This window comes from Armigeres subalbatus, chromosome 3 (assembly GCF_024139115.2).
Source record: "Armigeres subalbatus isolate Guangzhou_Male chromosome 3, GZ_Asu_2, whole genome shotgun sequence".
Taxonomy (NCBI): Eukaryota; Metazoa; Arthropoda; class Insecta; order Diptera; family Culicidae; genus Armigeres; species Armigeres subalbatus.
The window spans coordinates 107,942,369-107,969,885 of record NC_085141.1 but is presented as its reverse complement, the minus strand read 5'-3'; the positions used below and the strand labels follow the sequence as shown (position 1 = coordinate 107,969,885).

The window sequence follows — 27,517 nt, the reverse complement described above, 5'->3', positions numbered from 1 at the left end:
CAGAAGAAGGACGCGTGTTGATAAGGATGGGACGCTGATTATTTAAATTAGCACTACGAAGGCGATGGCACGCTTAGTTCGCGTTCGGTTATCAATGAAATAAGTGCTATTACAAAAGAAAGGTATTAATCGTGAAAGGTAGAAAGGAAGACAAAGATCACGCATAAGATGAAACAGATTGTAGTTCTCGGAGCCGGAGTTAACGGTCTAAGTGCTGCCGTCCAGTTGGCTGAGTATTACTATAATGTGGCAAAAGTTACGCTGATCTCGGAGGATGTAACTCCCAACACAACTGGTGATGTGTCGGCGGGGCTCTGGGGTCCATACTATTGTGGAAAAACTCCAGATCATAAGATCGTGTAGGTATTTTTTATTATTTTAAAGCGTCTTCGCTGCCGATAGATCTCTGGGCACTTTGCAACTCGTTTCTAAGACGAATTCAATTGAATAAATTGATACATTTTCTGAGTCCAGCTATTGTGTTCATTTGGCATTGAGTAATTATTTTGAGCATGTATTTAGAAGAATCTAAAATTTAAAAAATGGACAACTACACATGTACGTTGGTTATTAATGTAATGAATACTGTACACCAAAAAAATCGACTGGCTGATAAAATGACACAGCACCGATTTGAGCTCAGCTGAAATGAGTATAGTCGTAAACATAATCTGATGTGAATGTAATGCTTCCAAGTAGTAATTAGGGTTTAATGAGGTTTCATAGACCATATTTTTTTCAAATACAACAGTTAAAATTGGTTGATAGGGAACTATGTACTACTAAGCGCTCAACAAAAAACACTCTTCATGCATTTATGAAATAAGAGCCTCTTGGGTTCGAAATCTAACCATATTCCAATGTTTTGTTACAACCGATGTGCCGATTTACAAGACAAAGAACTCATACAGCAAATGCAAAAAGCTGTCGTAGAAAAATTCTATTCAAAGGGTGATGCCAAGATGAATACACAGCTAGGTGTTTCAATCTGCCCAATTTATGGGCGAGAAGAAGGCGGGGGTGAAAAATTCATTTTCGGTGCAAAACATAAACAAACCGGCTGGCTCTTCCATACTAAAATCCAAGATGGCTGAATCGTGAATTTGGCAGATTGGAACACCTAGTGGTGTATTCATCTTGGGTGATGCCATGTTATGTATAGACAACTTCATTGCGAAGATCGGGACTAAAATTTCGAGCTATCGAACTATGATCGAATAATGGGACAATACGGTTGCAAAGAAATGAGAGAAAATTGATAGCTGCTCGCAGAGTTCTGCGATAATTACAACATGGTTAGCAAAAATTGAAACGGTGCTTTCCTAGTGTTTTGGGTCGCATCTAATCCAAATAGATCTGCACGTTGCGTTGAAAGAAGTCACGGTGAAACAGTTCTTTGTTGAAAAACTGTAGTCAAGTGCGGCGAATATTTCGAAAGGAGGCAGCGAGGAAGAATTTCCACCAAGAACACCTTCTACGACCGAAAATAATGTACGTGGGAATGATAAATTTTTCGATTTACTTAAACAAAACAATATTAATCCTGCCTCGTGTGATTTACTATTCTCGACCTCCTTTCCAAGTACTGCGTCTCAGCACATGTGACTAAGAAGGTTTTTGGTAAAATTGATCAAAAACCCATAAGGCCATCACATTGGCCCCGGATCAACGAATGGACTACTCGGAATTTATTCTATATCAATAGAAAACAAATGTTTACCATTAATTTCGGCAATGCTCAATGCATAACTTTACTTTACAGAAAATGGTCCGCGGATACTCACGTCTTCTTCCACCAGCTGTGGAAGAACGGGCTTGCCGCTCGATTAGGAATCAGTCTGCAGCCCTGCTATCGGCTCACAACGGACCCTAAAGGTTACCCGGAACCCTCCTGGAAGGATATCGTGTTCGGCTGCGTCAAACTGTCGCAGAAGGAGTTGGATCGTTTGAGCTACGAGCACGGCCGAAGCTACACTGGCGGTTACCACTTTGCGACCTTTACGTGCCAGCCGATGGGGCTGCTACCGTATTTGTTCAACCGATTCATCAACGTGGGCGGAAAATTCATCCAGACCAAGGTGGATAGCATCGAAAGTGTTCTGCGCAATCGAACTGTGGATTTGATCGTCAATTGCACCGGATTGGGTTCGTTGACAATGCTTGGCGATGGGGACATGCTACCGATACGGGGACAGATCGCGCGAGTTAGCGCGCCTTGGGTTTTCGAGATCATCCTGGACGATAGTGACGATGGGAACTATGTGATACCAAAGTATGATAATTGGTGATGTGGCTGGAAGGATTGACGAAACCTTTGTATGTATTCACTTGCAGCACTGAAACGGTGATATTGGGTGGAACCCATCAGATGAATGATTTCAACCGAAATGTCAGCAAGGAAGACAGCAAATTCATTTTCGACGGTTGCGAACGAATGCTGCCAAGTTTGAAGAATGCTTCGCTGGTTAAGGAACAGGTGGGATTGCGGCCGGGTCGTAGTACTGTACGACTAGAATTGGAACACTACAAAGCAGGTAAGGGAATATTCCACTGTTTGTTTTTTGCGCGATTACTGATAATGATATGCAGTTACAAAAGAAATTGCACGAGACTTTACATGCCATGGTAACGACGTGCAACTAGTTGCGATGAGATAAGCGCGGTGTTTTTCTGAGTGATGCAACGCAATTGAAGGTCACAGTAGTAGCTTCGATATTTATAATTCCGGTCTATCAGCTGTGTTGGGAATTGAAAGCTCGGCAAGGAGTTATAAATAGTTATTTCTATTTTCGATCTATTTATTGAAATGTTACCTGAATATATGGGTAAATTATGTTTCTCGCAAATATCCAGGGTTATTTGCAATCTTTGCTTTGTAGAAAAAACTGATTTGTTGTATATATCCAATTCAATACGGATGGGTCATTATATGACCCAAGACGAAAATCAAATGTCAAAAATCAGTTTGAGCCTTGCTTTCTAGCATAGCATATCTGACCGCACACTATCCTGGGTTGGCTATCGATAGGGACGTTAGATGTGCCAGAAAAACAGCCTGGAGCTTCGCATTTTTTTCATTCAACGATCCCTTTGTTCAACACCTGGCCAGGTCCTTACGATCAGTGGGGATTTGGGTGGGAAGTGATGATTAGATACCTTAGATATCTGGAGTTAAAGTTTGGATGGGTTATTAAGGGGTGCTTTTCTTGGCGAACAAGCGTAAATATTGTATTTTTATTAGAATTGATATTGTAAAAGGTGATGTTTTGTTTTTTTATTCTTATGTTTATTTGAGAGGCTCATTTGCCGTAAAGCGCTATGGAGCGGAAATCATGTTTCTAGTACAATTTTTTTTCTTGATTCTTATAAATAATGTTAGTTTTGGGGAACCGAAAAACTCGCGGTTTGGTCGATGTTAGGGCATACAATAACACAAAGTGAAAGGAAAGGGATTTAAGGTATTGACTAATTACGATTCTAATGGTTACATGGTTTATGTCGTTTTCGTTTTTGAGGTGTAGCGACACCGTTTAGTGCAGCATTTTGCACGGCAAAAACGAACGTTTTGAGTGCAGTTGGGTTTGTTTGTTATGGATACCTGTTGGATACCATAAAAAGAAAACAATAACAACGTGAGAAACTTGACAACAAACTACACTACACGGCACACTCTGATTTTTTCTGGTGCTACACTGCTTGTTTCAGTGCAAGAAAAATGCTACACTGATGAAGCATGAAAATCAAAAACGAACATTTTCGGTGCAAAAGTGTAGCACGAGTGTAGCTACACCGCAAAAACGAAAACGACATTAGATGCTTAAGAGCAAGATTACCGGTGGTGAGTTTAAACCGTTTGGCAGCGCAGTATCATTACTTGACACTTGTCAACTGTCAAACGTCACCGGTACGGAATACAGCAACCAAATTGAGAGCCGAAAATAGTGACCGATACGGAAACGAGTGACGAAACTAAAATGAAAGCGCTGCGCGGGTGATTAAAATGCTCGCGACCGATAATGATGCTCTAACGATGTTTTATCTGTAACGGAATAAACAAATCTCGCTTAACTTTTCAAAAGGTCCTAAGTAACATTTTTTTTCCTGAATTAATTTGAATAGCGCAATCAACAGACTAATATGAAAGCTTTTGATTGCAGTACTCAAATTAAATCATGAAAAAAATGTTACTTAGGTCCTTTTGAAAAGTTAAGCGAGAAATATTTTCTCGGTGGACAACTAAAGGAAGAAATACGAGAGGAAATAACGACAGACATTGATGAGCAACAAGAAGAAGACATTCGTGATGGGGTACGACATCTGCTACTTTCAAGAATTGGTGGACAAGGGACATGTATTCGAGGTCAAGACCCGCCAACACTTCCCTAATAGGTTTTCATTGTTTTCCTCGGACCCGGAGATGTTCATTTAGCGTAGATCTGGGGCCACGATGCTAATCACACGCCCACACGACATGGTCAATGTCCTGATAATCTGCGCCGCAAACACAAAGATTGCCTTCTGAGAGCCCCACTCTGAAAAGATGTGCGTTTGAAATGTTGTGATTGGACATTAGACGACACATGGTTCGAATGAGGGCTCGCCCCATTTTCAATTTTTTGAACCATGGGCGCTTCGACACCTGAGGGCGAATTGAATACAGCCATCTACCCAACTCCCCATTTGTCCATTTCTGTTGCCAGCTGTTCAAGGTTTCTTGACGAACTAATGTGAAAAATTCATCGAAGGTGATTTGGCGATCGTAAATATCATTTTCCATAGCGCCCACCTTAGCTTTCTCATTTCCCGGAATCGAGCAATGTGAAGGGACCCAAGCCATGGTTATTGTGTACGACCGTTTTGATAAAGCACTCAAAGCTTTCCGTATCTCGTTCAGAAGATACGTTGAGCGCTTAACCAGCTTCATTGATCGAACAGCCCCCAGTGAACTTAGACTGTCGGTAAAAATGAAAAAGTGGTCATGAGGTAGGGACGCGATTTGTGAATAGTGTATAGCTGACTTAAGTGAATAGTGTATAGCTGCTAGCTCAGCAGTATACACGGAACAAGGCTCTTTGAGCTAAAAATAGGCGCTGTGAAAAACGTGGTGACAGACGACGGAAGATGATCTGGGATATCACTTTGTAGGCGGCATTAAGGATGGTGATCGCTCGAAAGTTCTCACACTCCAGTTTGTCGCCTTTCTTGTAGATGGGACATATAACCCCTTCCTTCCACTCCTCCGTTAGCTATTCGGTTTCCCAGATTCTGACTATCAGTTTGTGCAGGCAAGTGGCCAGCTTTTCCGGGCCCATCTTGATGAGCTCAGCTCCGATACCATCCTTACAAGCGGCTTTGTTGGTCTTTAACTGTTGAATGGCATCCTTAACTTCCCTCAAGGTGGGGGCTGGTTGGCTTCCATCGTCCGCTGAACTGACGTAGTCATCTCCTCCGCTGCCTTGACTTTCACTGCCTGTACTCTCAGCGCCATTCAGATGTTCCTCGTAGTGCTGCTTCCACCTTTCGATCACCACACGTTCGTCCGTCAAGATGCTCCCATCCTTATCCCGGCACATTTCGGCTCGCGGCACGAAGCCTTTGCGGGATGCGTTGAGGTTCTGATAGAATTTGCGTGTATCTTTAGAACGGCACAGCTGTTCCATCTCCTCGCACTCCGCTTCTTCCAGGCGGCGTTTCTTCTCCTGAAAAAGGCGGGTCTGCTGTCTCCGCTTCCGTCTATAACGTTCCACGTTCTGCCGGGTACCTTGCTGCAGCGCGACCGCCCGCGCTGCGTCCTTCTCCTCCAGAATCTGTCTGCACTCTTCGTCGAACCAATCGTTCCGTCGACTTCGACCCATATACCCGACGTTGTTCTCCGCTGCGTCGTTAATGGCTGCTTTGACTGTATTCCAGCAGTCCTCAAGAGGGGCCCCATCGAGCTCACCCTCTTCCGGCAACGCTGCCTCGAGATGCTGCGCGTATGCAGTGACGACATCAGGTTGCTTCAGTCGCTCTAGGTCGTACCGCGGCGGTCGTCGGTACCGAACATTGTTGATGACGGATAGTTTTGGGCGCAGTTTAACCATCACCAGATAGTGGTCAGAGTCGATGTTAGCGCCACGATATGTCCTGACGTCGATAATGTCGGAGAAGTGCCGTCCATCAATCAGAACGTGGTCGATTTGTGATTCTGTCTGCAGTGGTGATCTCCAGGTGTACCGATACGGGAGGCTGTGTTGGAAGTAGGTGCTGCGAATGGCCATATTCTTGGAGGCGGCGAAATCAATTAGTCGTAGGCCGTTTTCGTTCGTCAGCCGGTGAGCGCTGAACTTTCCAATAGTCGGTCTAAACTCCTCCTCTTGGCCAACCTGAGCATTCAAATCTCCTATGATGATAAGAAAATTATTTTGAGCTTTTTAGTGGAATGTTTTCACCTGTCATAAGACGAGTTTGAACAGTCCCATTGAATTCCACCACTTAATTGTATCCTGACAGATACGTATTTCGACCTCAACAGTAAGGCCGTCTTCAGTGTCTTGTACTTGACTCGACTTGAAGAAAATGATCGCAGCTTACACTATTTATACTATGCGTAGGTATAATAATTTATCTAGGTACTTATCTTACTACGGTGCTTATTTCTACTCGCTTGATGCGCTATATACCTAAGCATTAAGCGCATCATTTTCTTCAAGTCGAGTCAAGTACAAGACACTGAAGACGGCCTTACTGTTGAGGTCGAAATACGTATCTGTCAGGATACAATTAAGTGGTGGAATTCAATGGGACTGTTCAAACTCGTCTTATGACAGGCTCCTATGATGATTTTGACGTCGTGGCTTGGGCAGCTGTCGTACTCACGTTCCAGCTGCGCGTAGAATGCGTCCTTATCATCATCAGTGCTTCCGGAGTGTGGGCTATGGACGTTGATTTTGCTGAAGTTGAAGAACCGGCCTTTGATCCTCAACCTGCACATTCTTTCATTGATCGGCCACCACCCGATCACGCGCCTTTGCATATCGCCCATCACTATGAAAGCTGTTCCCAGCTCGTGTGTGTTGCCGCAGCTCTGGTAGATGGTATGATTACCTCTAAACGTTCGCACCATTGATCCCTTCCAACAAACCTCCTGCAGCGCTACGATGCCGAATCCACGGTCCTTGAGCACATCGGCGAGTATGCGTGTGCTCCCGATGAAGTTGAGAGATTTGCAGTTCCACGAACCGAGTTTCCAATCGCTAGTCCCTTTTCGTCGCAGTGGTCTTCGCCGATGGTTCTGGTCCGTACTCTCTTGTTGATTGTTCGTTGCTTATGATTTTTAAAGGCTGGCTTGCAGGGCCTGACACCAAACCCCCTAAATTTCCGGAGGACCATTCCTCCTTATTTCCGGTGGACCATGGTGCACAGTTTCACTTAGAGTCCCTCGCTGGCACTCGGACGATGATCAGCCGCCCCTAACATGGAGAACAGACGCTCAATAAGATTTGCAAGAGGAGAGGAGCAAACCCCCCCTTCCCTGTCAGCATACGACCATAGTTACCACCGGGGTTGGTTACCCGATCTTCCCTAAGGTTGCTCGATCTTTGCTAAGGTGCAATTGATCCAATGGGGGTGAAAATGGGCCACTGTTTTAACTAGCGTGAACGTCCCTTATGCTGCGCGGCTCCTAATTCTAACAGTCGAAAAAACAATAGAAGATGTACCTACCTCATATGACCATTGCATTGTGTTATTTTATTCCAACAACAGGTTTGTGTTGATTGGCCCGCTTATTATCAACATAGAGAGACTAGAATAGAAAAGAGACTTTCACATAAGGCTAAAAACGAAAGGCAAAAAAAGTTAAAAATTTACATAAAGCTGAAACACGAAAAGCTGAAAGTACGCGAGAAAGTGATTTCTCGCTTAAATTTTCAAAAGGACCTAAGTAACATTTTTTTTTGTGAATTAATTTGAATAGCGCAATCAACAGAACAACATGAAAGCTATTGATTGCGCTATTCAAAATAATTCATGAAAAAAATGTTACTTAGGTCCTTTTGAAAAGTTAAGCGAGATTTTAATGGAAAAATTTACATTTGACGATAGAGCACAAACTTAAATAAATCAAAATTATGGTTCTTGCATTTGATTTTTGATTCCTTCCAAGATTGCTTCTATTTTTTTTCTTAGTCCTTCTTTATTCTTCCTTTATTCGTCTCCATTTCTCGTCTAACAATTAAAAAGGGCCTACACACAAAACGTAAACATTGAGAAAATGCCGTTCGAAAAAAGAGCATCACAAATTTCTCCCATTTCACAGGTTTATGATATTTTAAGCAGTCTATTCACCCATAATCTAATTTACAATGAAAGTATCCCTAAAAGTGTCGAAATCGGAAAATTTTGTAATTTATTTATTGTCATAACGGAAGCCTGCAGGTTACCCCATATTTTAGGTCAAGGAAGAGATTTTTAAGTTTTTTCTTAAAGATAAATTTAAGTTCTTTTTTTTATTTTTTCTCCGGAATAAGCCATCTTGCTAAGTCATTCTCTGTTTGCTTGACATTCATAGACCCTTTGTTTATGGCATTTTCTAAACGTAAACATGGAATAAAGCTTTTTGTGAGAGAGCATTTTTCTCTCTCCGAGCTCGGGCCGATGGCGGTTTCCGTTATCCCGTTATCGGCCCAGAAGTTGAAGAAGGCCTCCTTTGTCCCTTCTTCCTTTTTTTTCTCCTTCAGTTCATTTTTGTTGGCTTCTTCCTCCGTCTTTTCTCTATCTTCCTTCTGTCTTCGTTCTATCTTTTTTTTCTTCTCTCTCTGTTTTTTTGCTTTTATTATTTTTTCTTCTCCCTTCCTTGTTTCTTTTTTTTCTTTCTTTCATTTTTTTTCTTCTTCCTTTTTCATTCTCCTTGTTGTTTTCTTTCTTTTTCCTTTCTTATTTTCTTTATCTTTCTCCCTTCTTCCTTCTACCCTATTTTTTTTCTTTTTCCTTATTTGTTGTTCCTTCTTCATTCTTTAATCTTTCTTCTTCCTTGTTCCTTCTTTCTTCCTCCATCATTCTTCATTCTTCCTTCTTCTATCTGCCATCTACCTTTTTTCTTCATTCTTACTTCTTCCGTCTTATTTCTTCCTTTCATCTTTCCATTTTTCTTTTTCCCCGTTCTTAATTCTTTCTTCTTTATTCTACCATCTTACTTATTCCTTTTTCCTTTTTGCCTTTCTCGTACAACTAAGTTGTACCGAAAGGCTATCATTTCACTCCGAAAACGAACTTTTTATAGAAGCCTCTGAGACCCATAGTATTATATACCAATCGACTCAGTTCGACGAACTGAGCACATGTCTGTCTGTCCGTGTGTATGTATGTGTGTGTATATGTGTGTGCACAAAAGCTATCAAAAACATGAGACAACTTTTCGTATAATAATCCTTAACCGATGTTTTCGCAACAAGTTTCATTCGACAGGGAACAAAGCCTTGTTGATCACTATTGAATTTTATAACGATCGGTCATTGCGTTTAAAAGTTATGAAGAAAATGGTACATACATCGGACCATATAAACCCCATATAAGGTTGGTGTCTTAACTAAATGCGAGAAAGGCACCACCAACGCTAGGTGGATTATTCTGGGGTTTTCTTCTTCCTTCTGCCTTGTTCTTTCTTCCTTCTGCCTTCTTCTTTCTTCCTTCTATCTTTTTCTTGATTCCTTCTTTCATCTTTTTTCTTCCTCCTTTATTCCGCCATCTTTCTTCCTTCTGAATTCTTCTTTATTCCTTCTTTTCCATTTTCCTTTATTTTTCATTCTTGGTTCTATTTTCTTTACTTTTTGTTCTTTATTATACATTTTTTATTTTTTTATTCTATGCTCTTTATTTTTATTCTTAAACTTTTATTATTATTTCTTTATTTTTTATTCTTTACTCTTTATTCTTCATTCTCTATTCTTTATTCCTTATTATATATTTTTTATTTATTCTTCATTCTTTATTTTTTACTCTTTATACTTTATTCTATGTACCGTCGTCGGGGGTGACAATGGGCCAAATGGGGGTGAGAATGGGTCACTGTTTCAACTACTTAGAATGCTTGTAGAATAGATTGAATGTATCTGAGGACAAGTAAACTAAAATAAAAGACACCTTTTTGAACGATTTGTGTATCCGACCAGCAGACTGTCGGTGAGAGCGATGACCCATTCTCACCCCCAATGGCGGTATATGGTTTCATTATTCACTATTCCACCGCTCAACTTTTATTCCATCGTACAATTGCGATTATTTTCATTCTACCAATTTCAGCCTTTCAATACATTTCAGCCTCTTAACACTTAGCAGCTTTCTGTTACTTTTAGCCTTGTGAGATTTTCAGCCTTTCAAGATTTCAGCCATATGAGTATTTAGCCTTATGTGCTTCAGCATTTCGTAGGACACCCATCCAAACAGGATCACAACAAACAATGCATAGCTTTACTATTTCTATACTTATTAATCGGAATATCATTATTTCAGGTAATCTAAAAGTGCCGATCATCCATAACTACGGCCACGGTGGATGTGGGGTAACGTTAGCTTGGGGTTGCGGAGCGGAAGTTTTGGAGCTTAGCCAAACGCTTGGTATAGATGACAATAACAAATCCAAACTATAAGATACCGGGCGTGTTCGGATTCAATCAACTAACGCTCAATTCCCGTTAGAGGTGCGTCGCTTATAACACACAAACAGATATATTCCTCATAATAGCTGATAATGATAAGTTTCGAATAAAGAAAATCTTAACACAATAGCAGTTTGCGTATCGTCAACTTGTAAAGATATGCGCAACTGGACTACCAACTACCTAAACTGCAGTATCATCATTTTGTAATCTTTCGTGGAAAGAAATTCCAATCAACTTACGCGTTTGAAGAGATTCAGAAGCGATCAAACTGGATGACGTCTTTCATCAGGAATCCACGCAACTGCCAGATTGCATCGACGACAGCTTCCGGTTTTTCGCGACCCTTCTTGCCAAGCCAATGCACCGGCAGTCGGCTGACATCTTGGTTCGGAATTGACTCACGGGTTGCAGTCAGAGTTTTCTGCCACGGTGTTATGTACTCCGAATTGTTCTGCAGGCCTTCTATGTACCGAATGTACGCTTCCGAATGGAGCACCCTTTGGGGCCGGGGTGGCACGGTGACGAATAGTGGTTCGGCAGGTGGTGTTGGGACGACTGTTAGGAGAAATATTAAGCACGGAGTGAAATATTGGTTAGAATCAGTAGCGACAGTATCTCGCATGCCTGTTGGGAATGTAGTATCAATTGAGCATTGAAAATTCATTTTAAATGTAGTTGAAACTGTAGAACAATTGGTCTGCACTGCAATGGATAGCTTTTGATAGATGTTATTATCACTTCTTATTATTTTTTCATTAGCGGACCAAAAGAAATTGTACATTAGTTTGGCGAATTCGAATATCTGCAATTGCATATTTTTTCCATATGTATAGAAAACCTAGCAGATATCTCGATACAAGAGATGAGCCTGCCTCGGGATGAAAATCTCTTAAATAAAGACAAAGAAAAAACAGCGAATATGAGACAAATATGCGGTTACAGGCAGTCAAGTGCAGACTTTGAACGATAAGATAATAAGAGCTTCACTCATTTGCTCATTTCAGAAGCTTAATTGAAAAATGTTATAACCACAGAGAAACAGACGTCTCACTCAACACATGTTCCATCGTTCACCTTTTTAACGGCAGATTTAATTTTTTGTAGGTGGTCAATCGGCCACCGATGGCGCTTCGATCGATTTTGCTTGTGTTTGACGTTTGCGCACTACCGCCATCTGGTTGCCGCTTGACCACATACAGTGAATTTAGCATTGGGCGTCAATGTTTCCGTGACGATTATTTTAATTGCTATTTGTTCTAAGTGAGACGTCTGTTTATCTGTGTTATAACTGTTGCGAGAGCACTAGTAAAGCTTAACATAATAAATGATTACTACCTATATTAAGCCATTCTTCCACTGTAGTTACTTGACTTTAATTAATGTACTTTTAGACGAAATTGTAGAAAATAACTAAAGTAGGGGCAGTAGGGGCAATATGAACATACGGGGCAATATGAGCCACCCTCAATTTGAGCTTATTGACAAGTTTTATCATGTAAAAGTCATATGATCTTTAAGAGAATGCTCCACGTATGCATCAACGTGAAAACCGCATTAAAATTCAATTCAAAAATGAAAATACACTTGAAAATGTAAATTTTCGCTGCATAGGCAGAATTATTATAAGATTTGAAGTTTATAAATAAGGTTTTGACACAAAATTGATTAAAATACAGGTCAAAAATGCATCTCAATCAAAAGATCTATTATAATTGAATATTGTGCACACATGTTTGTACTGATACAAATCTGAATTTACCATAAAACTTGTTTTTTTCAAAAACCATTCTATATGGGGCAGTATGGGCATACCTGCACAGAGCAAGATATTAGGCCCTAATATGCTAACAAGTTCAAATTTTAGTTGCCGAATACAAGAATATTCAAGAATATTATCATCTATTTTAGATTCATTACGGATGAATTACAACACCGCATTACTGCAATTGAAACAGAAAAAAATGACTATTAACCAATTGTCTGTGCAATCGGTGAAGAGTGGCAAATCAATTCGGTCCGTTGTTGTGCGGTTTATTTATCTCATTTTATATAGAATACTCCAAACTGTTGTAGGAATATCATATTCATCCATATTACAACACTTTTCTATCCCAGAAAAACATTTTGGATGGGTGGCCCATACTGCCCCTAATGGTGGCTCATTTTGCCCCGTATAGTCGGGAGCACACATTAAAACCAATACATTTTCAAAAGTGCATTCCAACAATTTCCAAACGTATTTTTCACCATTCATCGACGTAATATGAAAGGTAACACTCCCTAGTATAAGTCAACTACATTTGAATGACGATTTTTTGAGCTATTCAGCGCTTTTCAGAAGGATTTCCTTAGGTGGCCCATATTGCCCCGATCACCCCTAAAATCATTTGCGTATCAGTATCTTGTACACTTTACAGCAAATAGTAAAAACAAATACTTTGGTAGTAATACAAATACAAAAAATTACTGAATTAAAACATTAAATAGAATTTAACATGAAACACTTTCATATAGGGCTGTGCAAATATCGATAATATCGATATTATCGGATGAAATTTATCGATACGATATCCGATATCATTGAACTCAGATATCGCCGATATCGATATTTTTTTGTAATCGATGTAATGATGATGCCCAATTAAATCAACTACATACACTGGCTCGCTGACTACATCCTTTAAAACATATGTAGCAAGCCAATCACATTTTTTAAATGTCCATTGTGTCTGGTGTTGAGAAATTGGGCGCATCAGTACCCACTAAGACGAAAGGCAAAACACATGAACGATAAAGCTTACAAAACCCTCGACAGGAAATCTAAAATCATTCATAATAAACCACAGGCGGTGAAAGTTATTTCATGAAAATTATTGTTGTTGCGGTGTTTTACCAAGATGAATAAGAGCGACTAAAATTTTCAAATTGTTTTGGAGTGACAAATTAGAGTTAGAAACGTGATAAAATCGATAGTAGACAAACTCGGGTAAAAACTGTATTTTTTTTTATTTTATCGGATATCGATCCGATATCCGATATTTTCAAACCCAATATATCGCCGATACCGATATATCACCAAATGAATATCGTCGATATCGATAAACCTCCATTGTGCACAGCCCTACTTTCATATGAATACTACTCATTCAACAAGATTGGAAGATAACAAACAACTATAGGCTAGACCTAGGAGAAGGCATGACAAGTTTAGGCTCCATCTATAATATTACAAATGGATGTTACAATTTTTAACTCGATTAGAATATCGTTCTCCATTAATATTTGTCAATACCTATCCTAGATCCAAAACAACGTCTATTCGCATGCAAAACTTACGCCATTCCCTAGTTGGCAGATACTAAAACTAATAAGTAACAAAAGAAAAACCGAAACTCACAATTATAATACGATGCTGGAATGTAATTACTTGACTGATTGTTCGCACCGGGGGCCTGACTGGATCCCCCTGCGGGTGCTTGACCAGCTGCAGTCGAGGCAGCAGTCGCCGTTCCAGCCGCTCCGCTCGCAGTACTGGTAGCGGAAGCTGCCGTTGTACTCGGACTGCTGGCAGCGGCCGACACCGGTGGTTGCTTGACAATAGTCGATGGATGCGGTTGCGAAACGGATTGCCGTTTGCCCGGTGTGAAATTTTTACTGCGATCCTGAGGCAGTACCAACTTGGCCGCCGTTTTCGTCAAGTGGACCTCGCGTACGTGCTTCACCAGACGCTGCATGTGAGGGAACGGCGGCATGTTACGACGCAAACGAACGCAGCCCCGCCAGATGCAGACAAACTCCTGTTCGGCGTTCTTCATAAACGTCTTATAAACACACCCGGTGACGTCCGTGATGCAGTGCTCAGTGCAGTCGAATGGGTCCTCAAACTGGTGATCACACTTATCCCAGCAGCATTCGTAAACCTACAGTGGATACATGGGAAGACAATTAGAACACCATCATGTTATCTCATCCCAGCGACATAAAACACGAATCTACGTCTAAGAGAAACAATCTGAATCAAAAAAATAAAACTATCAGGGCTAGAATAGATTCGACGCTCTCGGTCAACTAACATGATTGGGCAAAATTTCTTGGACGAGCGGACCATCCGGTTTGGCCGGGGCCGGACTCGGACAGCTAACCTCCCCATTTTCTGCTACAAATTTGGCGTTGTTTTCCTCGTTCATTTTGACGGCCTTCTGCTCCCACGAAGCCTTCTCCGCATCCGTCAGGTTGCGCCATTCGTTGCCAACAATGCGACTTATCTCGCCGAACGTCGCCTCCGGATGGGTAGCGACCACGGTTTTGCGACGCTCGCTGGAGTACAGGATGTATCCGGTAACTAACTTTTTGCCTTCCTTCTTGGCCTTCTTGCTCGACGTTTGCGGCGTTCCTGTGGACACTGGGGGCACGGGGGAGGCCGTAGCCACCACATCCGAACCGATCGATGGGGGCCCATCGATCGAGTCATCGATGATGCTGAACTCGTCCTTGATTTCCTGCAAGTAGCAACTTTGTAATTATTTGTTTGATCGGACTATAATGGTTGTGATTTGATGGCTTTTATTATTATTTTTATGAATTTCTTATACCTACTTTTAATGGGATGCACTAAAGAAAAAGATGTATGAAAAGTAACCAAATTGTTAGCTTGGTAAAGTTTAATCATTATGTTACGCCTTTTTGTTATTATATTACGATTCTATGTCGAAACTAAGCTAACGTATTTTTTTTTCCATTTTTCCATTTTTACGTATTATACTGCCGTGAATCGCATATCTGTCCCATCTTTGCTGGGTTTCCTATTCATATGGGACAAACATGCGATTCACGGCAGTATAGAAATTATCTAACTTTTTAGATTTGTCTTCTATAGTCTACATCAAGCTTTTAAAGATTTTGACTGAATTGACAGAAGGCTGGGAATGCCACAACTTTTCAGGATAGTGACTTCTAATCGGGAAGGGATTCATTTACAAATTTGGTACATATGGCTACAAAAGCAAAACCCTCCTATCATCGATTAAGATGGATCGTATCGCGATTCGCGTTACAAATCATATACCCAATTTCAATCAATCAAAAGAAGCTCAAAAAGGTCGATTAAAAATTTATTAGCTCATCAATAACAAATTTCCAAAACGATCTGCTCCTGCAAGCAAAGATTCAAACTTCGATCAGACGAATCCGACGGCAGTCCCACGCAAACCATCACCATCAACAGGTAGCAGAAGCATTCTACTCAGGGCCGGATTTAGCAGAAAAGGTTGCCCCGGGGCCGACGGTTTGTATAAATAAAAAAGGTTGGTTTTGGTACATAAGATTTGTGGGGGCCTGGGGCCACAGCCCACCGACCCTTATTATACTACGTATTGACGCCCTGGTCCGCGTGGAAGTGCTATCAGGCTCGTTGAATCGACGTATTTTGAGCTATAATATTCCATATTAGATTTTGATGAATATCAATCACATACAATTTTGAAGATTATTTAGTGAAAGCTTCTTAAACTGAATCCCAAGGCCAAAGTAGGCTACAGTTCAAAATACGTCACTAAGTAATTATCAAAAATTCTCAACTCAAAGTTTTAACCACTACATGTTCTGAAGCTCATTTCAAGAAAACGCCGAATAGGGGAAACTGGAGTAAGTTCGCCAACAATGGCTGTAGCATCAGTAAGAATAATTTTAACATTATTAATAGGAGGAAAGATGCTCTATAATGTAAAAGGGTATTGACACTAGAAAACACATTTTTACCACACAAAATACTCTTGAAATATTCGTTGGAAGTTGGTTAAATGGATAATCGATAATCGATAGAATAAAACTTAGAAAATTTGGGATAATACTGCCAACTGTGCTAGAGATAAGATTTTGGTGGCAATAAGTAAAAATCAATTCTTAAATGCACCTCGAAGTACTCACAAAAGAACCAGGATAGTTTCGGTTTGCATAACAGTTGATGGAAGTTTGCCCATAAACATTATTTTTAGGCAAACTTATGGATCACAAAATCGACATAAGAACCAGAGTTAAGGATAGCGATCTTGCCCCTCTTTCTCCTAACTTGACGAAAATTAATTTTCCCCAGCTCATTTCCTTAATTCCCGATTTTTCCACTTTTTCCCCGTGATTTCAATTTTCCGTCTTTTTTCTCGGTTTTCCCGTATATTCCCGGTTCGGAGGCCACCTTGCAAGACAAATGGGTTAGTCCGTTCAAGAGTTGTATTGCCTCAAAGGAAATGCGAATTCATTTTAATACATCAAGTATCAAAAACACATTTATATTTGGCAGAATAGTTAAAATTTGTTTGCTTATTAAGTGAAGTGAGAAATGAAATGTTCGAAGTGAACAGCGAGAACTGAGAAGTGAGAAATTAGATGTTCGAAATAAGTACAGAGCAGTGAGAACACACTTAACTCAGTTCACCGTATTCGGTAATTTTTACCGAAATCTCAACAGCAGAACTGTTCGGTAATTTATTTTACAGATTTTTTGTAATTTTTTCCATTGTTCAACTGTCAATCAGTTGAATTATTTACCGAACAGTTCTGCTGTTGAGATTTCGGTAAAATTTTACCGAATTCGGCGATTTATTTTAAGTGTGAAGCGAGTACTGAAAAACGAAAATGAGTATTGAGTAGTGAGATGTGTACAGTAACATGTGAGTAGTGGAAAATGAGAAATGAGAAAACAATGGCGAGAAGTGAGTGATGAAAAGTGAGAAGTAGGATGTGAGTAGTGACATAAACAGAAGCAAGGAATGAGAAATGAGAGATGATAATTGAGAAGTGAGAAGCGAGATGTTGAGTAGTGAGAAGTGAGTGAAGAGAAGACAGAAAGAAGAAAGATAGAAGGTTTTTTACTTTTCGTTCACCGGTCCTCGCTTCTCACTTCTTCCTACTCCCTTCTCAAAACTCACTTCTAACTTCTCATTTCTCACTACTTCTTACTTCTCCCTTCGAATATCTCGCTTCTCAACCCCCCCCCCCCTCTACTGCCGTAATCTGGAAAAGTGACGTAACAACCATTTTACAACATGCATGTTTTCCATTTTTCTGTTAAAGAGCTCGATGAGTAGTACTCGTTAACACCATTTTTGGAAAATGGCATATACGTCACTTTTTCAGATTACGGCAGTCTACCACTATTCTCTCTCACTCCACACTTCTCATTTCTCATTTCGCACAACTCACTTCTCGCTTCTCACTTTTCACTTTGCATTTCTGCCTTCTCTCTTATAACCTCACATATCTCACTTTTGTCTTCACATTTCTCACGTATCACTTCTTACTTCACTACTTCTCTTTTCGAATTTCTCACTTCTAACTTCTCGCTTCTCGCCTCTAATTTCTAACTTCCCACTACTCACTTCTCACTTTTCACTTCACACTTCAAATTTTTCACTTCTCACTTCTAACTTTTCGCTTCTTACCTCTCTCTATTTATTTCCCACTTTACATTTCTCACTTCTCACTTATAACTTCTTATATATCACTTTTGATTTTTTATTTATCACTTATCACATTGCACTTCGAATTTCTCACTTTAAACTTCTCGTTTCTCTCTTCTCACACTCATTTCTCACTTCCCACTACTCAATTCTCACTTTTTACTTCGCACTTCTCACTTTTCACTTCACACTTCGAATTTCTCAATTCCCTCTATTTATTTATAACTTCTCATTTTCACTTTCCACTTCTCACTTATAACTTCTTATAACTCACTTCTGATTACTCATTTCTCACTTATCACTTTTCACTTCTAACTTTTCATTTTTCACTTATTACTTTTCACTTCTCACTATCACTTCGCACTTCAAATTTTTCACCTATTTCTCACCTTATTCACCCACTGCGCACTTCTCACTTCACACTTCTCACTGCTCACTGATTATCACTTTTTACTTCTAATGTCTAACTATATCGTGCAGGTAACTGCGAGGGTAACTATTTCTGACAACATCGAGTTAGCGAGGTGAAAATAGAGATGCACCGAATAGTGGTGTTAAGAATAAACAGGGAACGTTATAGGGAACGTTTATAATTCTTCTAACCACGAATTGCTGAATCAACGAAACTTGACTATTTCATACGAGCACAGGCGTGTGCGCTTACTGCTGTTGGCATTTCCTGTGCCTTTTGCGCGGCTCCATATTATGACCAGTTATCGTGACCAGTTCTTTCATCCGAACCATGTTCGACAAAAATCCAATGAAGAAATAGTGATTAACACTCAGCAGCAACAAGCTGCTGCCTCGACAGTGTACCACTACACTGGTGGATGGGCAATTGACTTAATCGCGGGGTTCTTTATAGTGATGGCGCTCATCGCCGTGATTTATTTTGTGTGGCGTTGCATCCAACGCGAGATTGACTTCAGAGTCAATCAGACAACGACCACGTGAATTAAGTATAATCCTAAACATAAAATGGTGCCGAAACCCGGGAACGGGTCACGAAAGGTGGAGTAAAAAGTGTGAAATTACCAACAACATGGCTCCGTCGAAAAAGACACCGATCTCTAAAGGTGTCAAACTTAAAAGTTTAACGAAAAAACGTGCAAATATACTAGGAGCAGCAGAGCAAATAGAAAAATTCAACAACAGTTATCAACCGTCAATAAGAGAAGATCAAATAGTGGTTCGTCTTCAACATTTGGAACAATTATGGGACGATTTCAACATAGTGCAAGAAGAAATCGAGTTATTGGAAGATGAAGAAGAATACTCTGACACGCGTAGTGATTTTCAAGATAGATTTTATGAGCTAAAGGGTAGTTTGAAAAGCAAAGTGGCCTCAAAAAACCCTCAGCCATCACCTGCTTCGACATCGACAGCTTCAACAGTAACGGCTGTTCCAAAGATAAATCTACCAGAATTGAAGCTACCAGAATATTCTGGAAATGCTGATGACTGGAATAGTTTCCATGATCTATTCCTCGCTCTCATTCATAACAACAATCAAATCAGCAGTATACAAAAGTTGCATTATCTAAAAACCTGTTTGAAGGGCGAAGCGGCCAGAATTGTTAGTGCCATCGAAATAACGTCTGATAATTATGTGACCGCCTGGAAACAGGTGTGTGATAGATATGCAAACAAACATTTACAAATAAAAAGACACATCGCAGCATTATTCGCGATCAACACAGTGAAAAGGGAGTGCTATAATGGTCTTTCTGGACTCGCAGATGAGTTCGAGAGACATGTGAACTGTTTGAATAAACTTGGCACCGCAGAGTCACATTGGAACTCTGTTCTAGTCGAGACTCTCAGTCGCAAAATGGACAATGTCACCCAAAGGGAATGGGAATCTCAGTGCAAGGAAAATGCCCAATTTAGTGATGTGCTTAAGTTCGTACGGAAAAGGGCGCGAATATTGCAAACATTAACATTGTCAAACTCCGCTCAATCAGCAGGGGAAAAACCATCGCGCCCAAAACCTCCTGCATCGTTTACAGCTGCTGAATCAACGTTTTCGCGGTGCGCCTACTGTAAACAAGCGCATCCGATATACAAATGTGAATCTTTTCTCGCCCTTACGCCTAAACAAAGATTTGACTGGTCGAAGAAGAGTACAATTTGCATCAATTGCTTAAAGGGATCGCACCAAGCAAAAGACTGCCTTGGTGGATCATGCCGTCGGTGTACGAAAAAACACCACACGCTTCTACACATGGAGCAATCTAACACAAAATCATCATCGGATAATCAATCCGAACAATCTCCCCATGGGGGGAACACGTTGCGGAACCAGCCGCAACAAATTGAACAAAACTCATCGTCCGTATCGTCGGCAGGGTTGCCACTACTTTTTAAGAAAAGTCTGGCATGCTGCATCTTAAAAATCTGGCAAAATCTGGCGAAGAAATTTGTCTTAATCATTTTATTTTAAATTGCATGATTCTAACTAAAAATATGATCTAAATATTTTTACACAAATCAAAAATTTCTTTTTGACCATATGTTTGCTTTTGCTCTATATTTATTAAAATTTATTCTTCTAAAAGAAAGTCTGCTTCCACCTAATATATTCCTCGAAACAATTCTATATCCGTATAACGATATTATTAGAGTTCATAACATTTCAAGTATTTCAGAAAATTCAGATTGAATTGAATGCAATCTAAGCTCTGAATGTTTTAAAAAATTATAAATAAAATATAAATATTTATAAGAATAAGTTACTTTAGTTAAGTTAATTCAAAACAGTGTTCGTTTTAAAATTGAATTTCTAAGTAACTATAAAAAGCATTTTAAAATTATTCGATTAATAAACGTAGATCGAATTAAAAAGTATTCAGATTAAAAATGGTAAGCCCACAGATATTCCGAAAATAGTTTTGATAAACATATTTAAAAATTAAATTTTTGTGACAAAAAAAAATGCCGTCATAATTTTTATGAATCGTCCATAACAGAGGATTTTGATCGTTACAGATTGTTACAGATCTATGCGAAGATCGTTACAGAGCGTTACAAATCTATGCGAAGGGTTTAATACAATCATTTGTTGCTTGTAATGAAAAGATTTCAACAAAATTGTGCTCCTCTAAGATGAGTATCAAGAATTTACTACTTTTACGAAGGTTCCGAATCTTCGTCATCATCTCCACTCAGATTCTTGAGAATGGGGCACATCAATCATTTGTTATTCAGAGACGGATAGGTTTTACAATCTCTCTACTTTTACGGATGCTTTGAATATCTCGAAGGACCTCCGGTGGCCCCTCAGGTCCATCAAAATGAGTTTAATGATGTTTCGGATCTTCCAGAAGGACACCGGATTGTTGAATCACCAAGAAATGTGATAAGCCATGGAAATAGACAACGATTACATATTATTGGGATTATTATTACAGAACGATGTAAGCATTTCCAGAACCCCGAATATAAGATAATACGTCGGATATTGGCCCTTTAATTTTTGTTTCTTTAAAACCGATCTCTGGGAATAAGTATGGCTAAACTGCAGTCCTAAACAACATCCGCGGAACCTTCACACCTTCACTTTAATTATAAAATACTAATTTAAAAGTGTGTGTTTTGGAAGCGAGTTGAAGTTGCGGTCATTTTTGCCTTGTCAATGCACTGTGTAGGACTGTTTTTGCTGTAGTAGCATCCCGAACAGCACACTTGCACTTGTATTAGACGATTTTCTGTGGCTCATATACTACCGATTCTGGTCACAAAAAATCTGTCTGAAATTGGAAAAGTCTGGCATTGTGGATGGTTTCTCTTTTTCTCTTTTTGGTACCGTCAACGGGGGGGAAGATGATCATTGAGGTGAAGATGTTCATTTGATGTGTCAGTCAAAAGTGCCAAATTTTGTTATGAAACGGTAGTCAACAATATTCTCCGTTCAAGTAATGTTACCGCTAGGTAGAAATCCGAGTTTTTCGATTATAATCATGAAAATGTATTTTGTGGAAGAAAGAGAGAGATAGTCATAAATGACGCTATTTTCGTTTCAAATATTGACTTCGTAGACTTCTTTACGTAGTAAAATCAACATTCATACAAATAACCTAGTGTATTTTGACTACCAGGTCATAATTATTTTAGTAGAGCTGTCTTGATCAACTTCACCCCAAACCAGATTACTGTGTGATAATTTAATTTATTTTAATAAATGCGAACGCATTTCAGAAAACTAAAGTAGTTGATTATTGCAACGCATAGCAGTACATGTTTTGAAAATATTTGTTTCGATTTAAAATGTAAACACACATTGTTATTGCATGTTTTGTCCTAAAAATGATCATCTTCCCCCCAGTTGACGGTACCAAAAAGTCTGGCAGTGCCAGATATATCTGGCATAATGGTAACCCTGATCGTCGGTCGGTAATTCGTGTCCGTCGTCGTCATCGTCGAAATCGTCGTCGTCGTCGTCGTCGGTAGTTGATTCCGCTACGAAGGCGGTCAATCAGCAAGCTACGCCTGTGGGCTACATCGCTCCTTCATCGGAAGGAAAAATCTCAACATGTGGGTCGTTGCAGACGGCGCAAGGAATTTGCGCGGAGCAAGCGATCTCAAACAAAACACTTATCGTGCTCTCAACAGCAATAATAAAAGTAAAGGATGCAAATAATAAATTTCAGACCGCTCGAGTCCTTTTGGATTCTGGGTCACAGCCCAGCTTCATCTCAGAAGCACTGTGCCAGAAATTAAACCTTCATCGAGTAAAGGCAATTTCTCCAATCAGCGGAATCGGCCAAACTACAGTGAACCCACAGTATTCAGTGACGGTTTCGCTATCCTCTCGTTTGGGAGAGTTTAAATACAATTTGAATTGTTTAGTGCTGCCCAAGTTAACGATTTCTTTGCCGAGCCAGCACATCGACATATCTCGCTGGAAAATCCCAAAACACCTGCCCTTGGCAGATCCTCAATTCAACGTTTGTCATGGGATAGATATGATCATCGGAGCGGAATTATTCCTCTCTATATTGGAACAACAACAAGTTATAATTGGAAGAGGATTACCTTTATTGCAGAAAACGGTCTTTGGTTTCATAGTAAGCGGCAAAGTTTCAGAACCTGAATGGTCTACAACACCGTTAATCAGCCTCGTATGCACAAATGAGGAATTGAATATTCAACTAAGCAAGTCGACTCCTCTCTATGGAAAAGAAGTTTACAACTACTGAAAATCTACGTATGAACTATCATGCATTTCTTGATGAATATGAAAAGCTAGGCCATATGAAGGATGTTACTCAAAGTATGTCGCAAAGTAACCAGGTTTTTCTACCTCATCATGCGGTCTCTCGCCCTGAGAGTTCCACAACGAAAATTCGGGTGGTGTTCGACGGGTCCTGCCGAAGTTCAACAAATCTATCGCTTAATGAGATCCTCTTCGTAGGACCTACAGTACAACCAGCCTTGTACTCAACCGTAATAAACATCCGATTTCCTCGGTATGCCGTAACTGCTGACGCCGAAAAAATGTTTCGTCAAATTTGGGTGCATCCCGATGATCGGAAATATCAACAGATTTTATTCCGGAAGGATTCAACAGAACCAGTCCGAACTTACCAATTGAACACTGTAACATATGGGCTCGCTAGCTCACCGTTCCATGCAGCTCGTGTGATCAATCAGTTAGCCATCGATGAAGGAGAGCGTTTTCCATTGGCAGTGCCCGTCATAAGGAAAGGGATGTATGTAGACGATGTTCTCACCGGTGACGATGACCTGATTGTTCTAGCCGAAACCTGTCGGCAACTGATGGCGATGCTACAACAAGCCGGTTTCGTTCTCAGGAAATGGGCCTCAAATAACAAAACCGTTTAAGAAGATATTCCTCGTCATTTGTGGGAAACCAAACAAGAATTAGAAATTGACCGATCACCTAACGTAAATACTTTGGGACTACATTGGTTCCCAGAATCAGACACATTCCAATTCAAGGTACCTGTTCTGTCACTACTGGCGATAGCAACCAAACGTCGTGTCGTATCGGAAATGTCTCAGCTGTTCGATCCACTCGGTCTGTTAGGTCCTGTCGTAGTGAAGGCAAAAATGTTCGTGCAAGTTCTTTGGTCAGAACGCTCTGCATGGGACGATGAGTTGTGTGAAACCCATTCGGCCTGGTGGGCAAGTTATCGTGACGAATTGAAACAATTGCGGACCCTCTCCGTTTCACGCAGGGTCGTTCGAAATTCCCAATATACTCTACACTGTTTTTGTGATGCATCAAAGAACGGCTATGGATGTGCCATCTATGCAGTGTCATACGACGACATGGGCCAATCTCATAGTCAATTGCTAACATCGAAATCTAGGGTAGCCCCACTACAAGGGTTATCTATTCCTCGCCTTGAGCTATGTGCAGCTTTACTAGGCAGTCAGCTGGTCGATAATCTCCGAAAGACAACAGTGTTCACACAATCAGCTATCATGTGGACAGATTCATCTATCGTGTTGCACTGGATAAAATCGCAGTCCAACAAATGGAAGGTATTCGTTTCCAATCGTGTGGCGGAAATTCAACGTTTGACTAAAGGACAAACCTGGAGACATATAAGTAGTGAATTAAATCCTGCTGACCTAATATCTCGTGGTCTATTTGCAAGTGAGATCATCAACAATCGTCTGTGGTGGAACGGTCCAGAATTCCTTTTGCAATCGATGGATCAATGGCCAGACAGTCTGATTTTATGTCCAAACAACCTAGACCTGGAAGTCGAATCACGTCTCTTAGTGGCTCTTGTAGTAAATGACTTGGACACATCTCTGTTTGACCGTTTCTCCGACCTGGCTAAACTAGTTCGTGTAGTAGCAAGATGCTACCGATTCTACAACAACGCAAAAATCCCGCGGAGTGAGCGCACTGTCGTTGCACTAGCACCGAAAGAATGTGATCATGCATTGAAAGTACTCGTACGACAAGTACAATGTATGTCATTTCCTACTGAAGTTCGCCTATACAGCCGTACACAAAGTGCATCAGCTACTAAAGCAACTACAAAATCACCACTGACAAACATGAAGCTATTCATGGATCAATTTGGTTTGCTCAGACTTAGTGGACGAATAGTAAATATGAAAGTACCATTCGATACTCGATTCCCGATTCTCCTTCCAACTGATCATCGACTTAGTTGGCTCATTGCTCGTTCTTGCCATATCCGGACACTTCATGGTGGCCCAACTTTGACACTCTCGGCTATTCGTCAACGATATTGGCCTGTTAGAGGTCGACAACTAACACGCAAGGTCATACGTCAATGCGTAACATGTTTCCGGTGTCAACCAAAACTACAACAGCAAGTTATGGCACCGCTCCCATCAGTACGTGTATCTCCTGCGCGACCATTCCTTCGCTCAGGGATGGACTATTGTGGACCATTCCTCGTGCGGCCGTTAACTGGCCGTGGCGCATCGGTAAAGGTGTATGTCGGACTTTTCGTGTGTCTCGTTATAAAGGCTGTACATCTCGAAGTTGTTGCAGATTTGTCGTCCGTCTCATGTATAAATACCGTAAAGCGCTTCGTGTCTCGCCGAGGTCGAGTGCTCGAACTACACTGTGACAACGCGACTGCATTTGTTGGTGCAGATCGTGAACTCCGCACGATGCGAGAGGAGTTTCGCCGTCAGTTCCAAACACAAAACTGGGAAAACTTTTGTCTGGAGAGTGGAATCCAATTTCACTTCATCCCAGCCCGTTCTCCGCATTTTGGCGGAATATGGGAAGCAGGAATAAAATCGTTCAAACATCATTTCCGGCGCATCATGGGCAACCGCTCATTTACCATGGATCAGCTCCAAACCGTGGTCCAAATCGAAGCTGTTCTCAATTCTCGCCCTCTCTCTCCACTTAAAGATTCTCCAGATGACTGTGCGGCCTTAACTCCCGCTCACTTCCTTATTAGAGAACCGATAGTAGCCATCCCGGAACCTGATCTAGTGAGCGTCAACCCGAATCGTCTAACGCACCTACAAGAGATGAAGCGATCGGTGCAAGACCTCTGGCGTTGCTGGCATCAAGATTACGTCAGTCAACTTCAACAACGAACAAAATGGAGGTTTGCCAACCCAGATGTCCTCACTGGCCAACTTGTGCTTGTCAAGCAAGCAACGGCGCCACCACTGCAATGGCCGCTGGGGCGTATCATTGAAACCATTTCAGGAAAGGATGGCAGAGTACGGGTGGTCGTAGTCAAGACCACCAACGGACAATACAAGCGAGCGATCACCGAGATCGCTGTTTTACCTATAACACCCGAAAGATACAACGAGGAGAATCCAGTAATTTAAGATAAAATGTTGAACACCGCTGTCTTCAACGGCGGCCGGAATGTTAAGAATAAACAGGGAACGTTATAGGGAACGTTTATAATTCTTCTAACCACGAATTGCTGAGTCAACGAAACTTGACTATTTCATACGAGCACAGGCGTGTGCGCTTACTGCTGCGTTGGCATTTCCTGTGCCTTTTGCGCGGCTCCATATTTCAAATTCATATCGGAAAAATATAGTCTTAGTTTAACTCTCATCGTGACCAGTTCTTTCATCCGAACCATGTTCGACAAAAAATCCAATGAAGAAATAGTGATTAACACTCAGCAGCAACAAGCTGCTGCCTCGACAGTGTACCACTACACTGGTGGATGGGCAATTGACTTAATCGCGGGGTTCCTTATAGTGATGGCGCTCATCGCCGTGATTTATTTTGTGTGGCGTTGCATCCAACGCGAGATTGACTTCAGAGTCAATCAGACAACGACCACGTGAATTAAGTATAATCCTAAACAAGTGGTATTCGGTTTTCGGCTGAATACCGAATAACGGGTGGCCACTAAATAGCGGGAATGAAAAGAATGGCTCGGAAAAAAAACTACAAAGAAGTGCAGTTCAATCTGATATATGTTATATAAAGAGTTGGCCTTAGTCTTTAAACTTCGATTAATGAATAATAGCATATGGTCCTTGGTCCGCCGTGCGTCGTAGTTAATCTTGCAGGTATCAGATGACCGTTGGACGCGGCTATCTCCGGATGATGCTTCTGATCCTATTGATGAGTTGCTTCGTGTCTTTAGCCTTCCAATCTACTTGGAATACAATGGAGCTCGGTCTACTTAAAATCCTCTAACAGTGTTCGAAACATTTTCACGTTCAAAATTGTCCACCGTGTATTTTTCCCAGAATCTTTGTACCGTGGAGGCACCATATTTGACGCAGTTAAGAAAATTTTGAAAAGAATAATTATTGAAAAAGTAATTGCAAAATGGATTCGCCTAATATTCAACATAACAAGCTTTCTACTATTATAGAATGTGTACAAATAATGAAACTTCGAAATATAAGTTTATTTCATAGTTTTTTAGTCTGTTTTTATGTGGTACTTGAGGTGCCCAACTTGACGCACTA

The 27,517-nt window shown here is 40.7% G+C and overlaps 2 protein-coding genes across 5 annotated transcripts in view; one reads left to right on the top strand and one right to left on the bottom strand.

Annotated features, from left to right (window-relative positions):
• Window positions 1-69: 69 nt before the first annotated feature.
• On the top strand, window positions 70-10,825 carry LOC134224818 (D-amino-acid oxidase-like). Its single transcript, XM_062704407.1, has 4 exons — window positions 70-359; window positions 1,763-2,272; window positions 2,335-2,534; window positions 10,492-10,825. The coding sequence occupies exons 1-4, from the start codon at window positions 169-171 to the stop codon at window positions 10,626-10,628; spliced, it is 1,038 nt and encodes a 345-aa protein (XP_062560391.1). The 5' UTR covers window positions 70-168; the 3' UTR covers window positions 10,629-10,825.
• LOC134224816 (protein polybromo-1) overlaps window positions 10,668-27,517 on the bottom strand; it is a 40,454-nt gene continuing 23,604 nt past the window's right edge. For 2 of the 4 annotated variants that reach the window (XM_062704404.1, XM_062704401.1), the window contains 3 exons: window positions 14,714-15,139; window positions 14,038-14,560; window positions 10,668-11,195 (listed from right to left, as the gene is read on the bottom strand). In XM_062704404.1, coding sequence (XP_062560388.1) covers window positions 10,894-11,195; window positions 14,038-14,560; window positions 14,714-15,139 — 1,251 coding nt within the window. In that variant the 3' untranslated portion in view covers window positions 10,668-10,893. The remainder of the gene's footprint in view (window positions 11,196-14,037; window positions 14,561-14,713; window positions 15,140-27,517) is intronic. The other 2 variants (XM_062704402.1, XM_062704405.1) reach the window with 2 other exon arrangements.

Bases quoted from the DNA above. Each gene is read 5' to 3' on its own strand.
- LOC134224818 (XM_062704407.1), top strand. From the start codon at position 169: ATGAAACAGATTGTAGTTCTCGGAGCCGGAGTTAACGGTCTAAGTGCT. The intron at 360-1,762 runs GTAGGTATTTTT...TTTACTTTACAG, and splicing joins ACTCCAGATCATAAGATCGT to AAAATGGTCCGCGGATACTC. The intron at 2,273-2,334 runs GTATGATAATTG...ATTCACTTGCAG, and splicing joins GGGAACTATGTGATACCAAA to CACTGAAACGGTGATATTGG.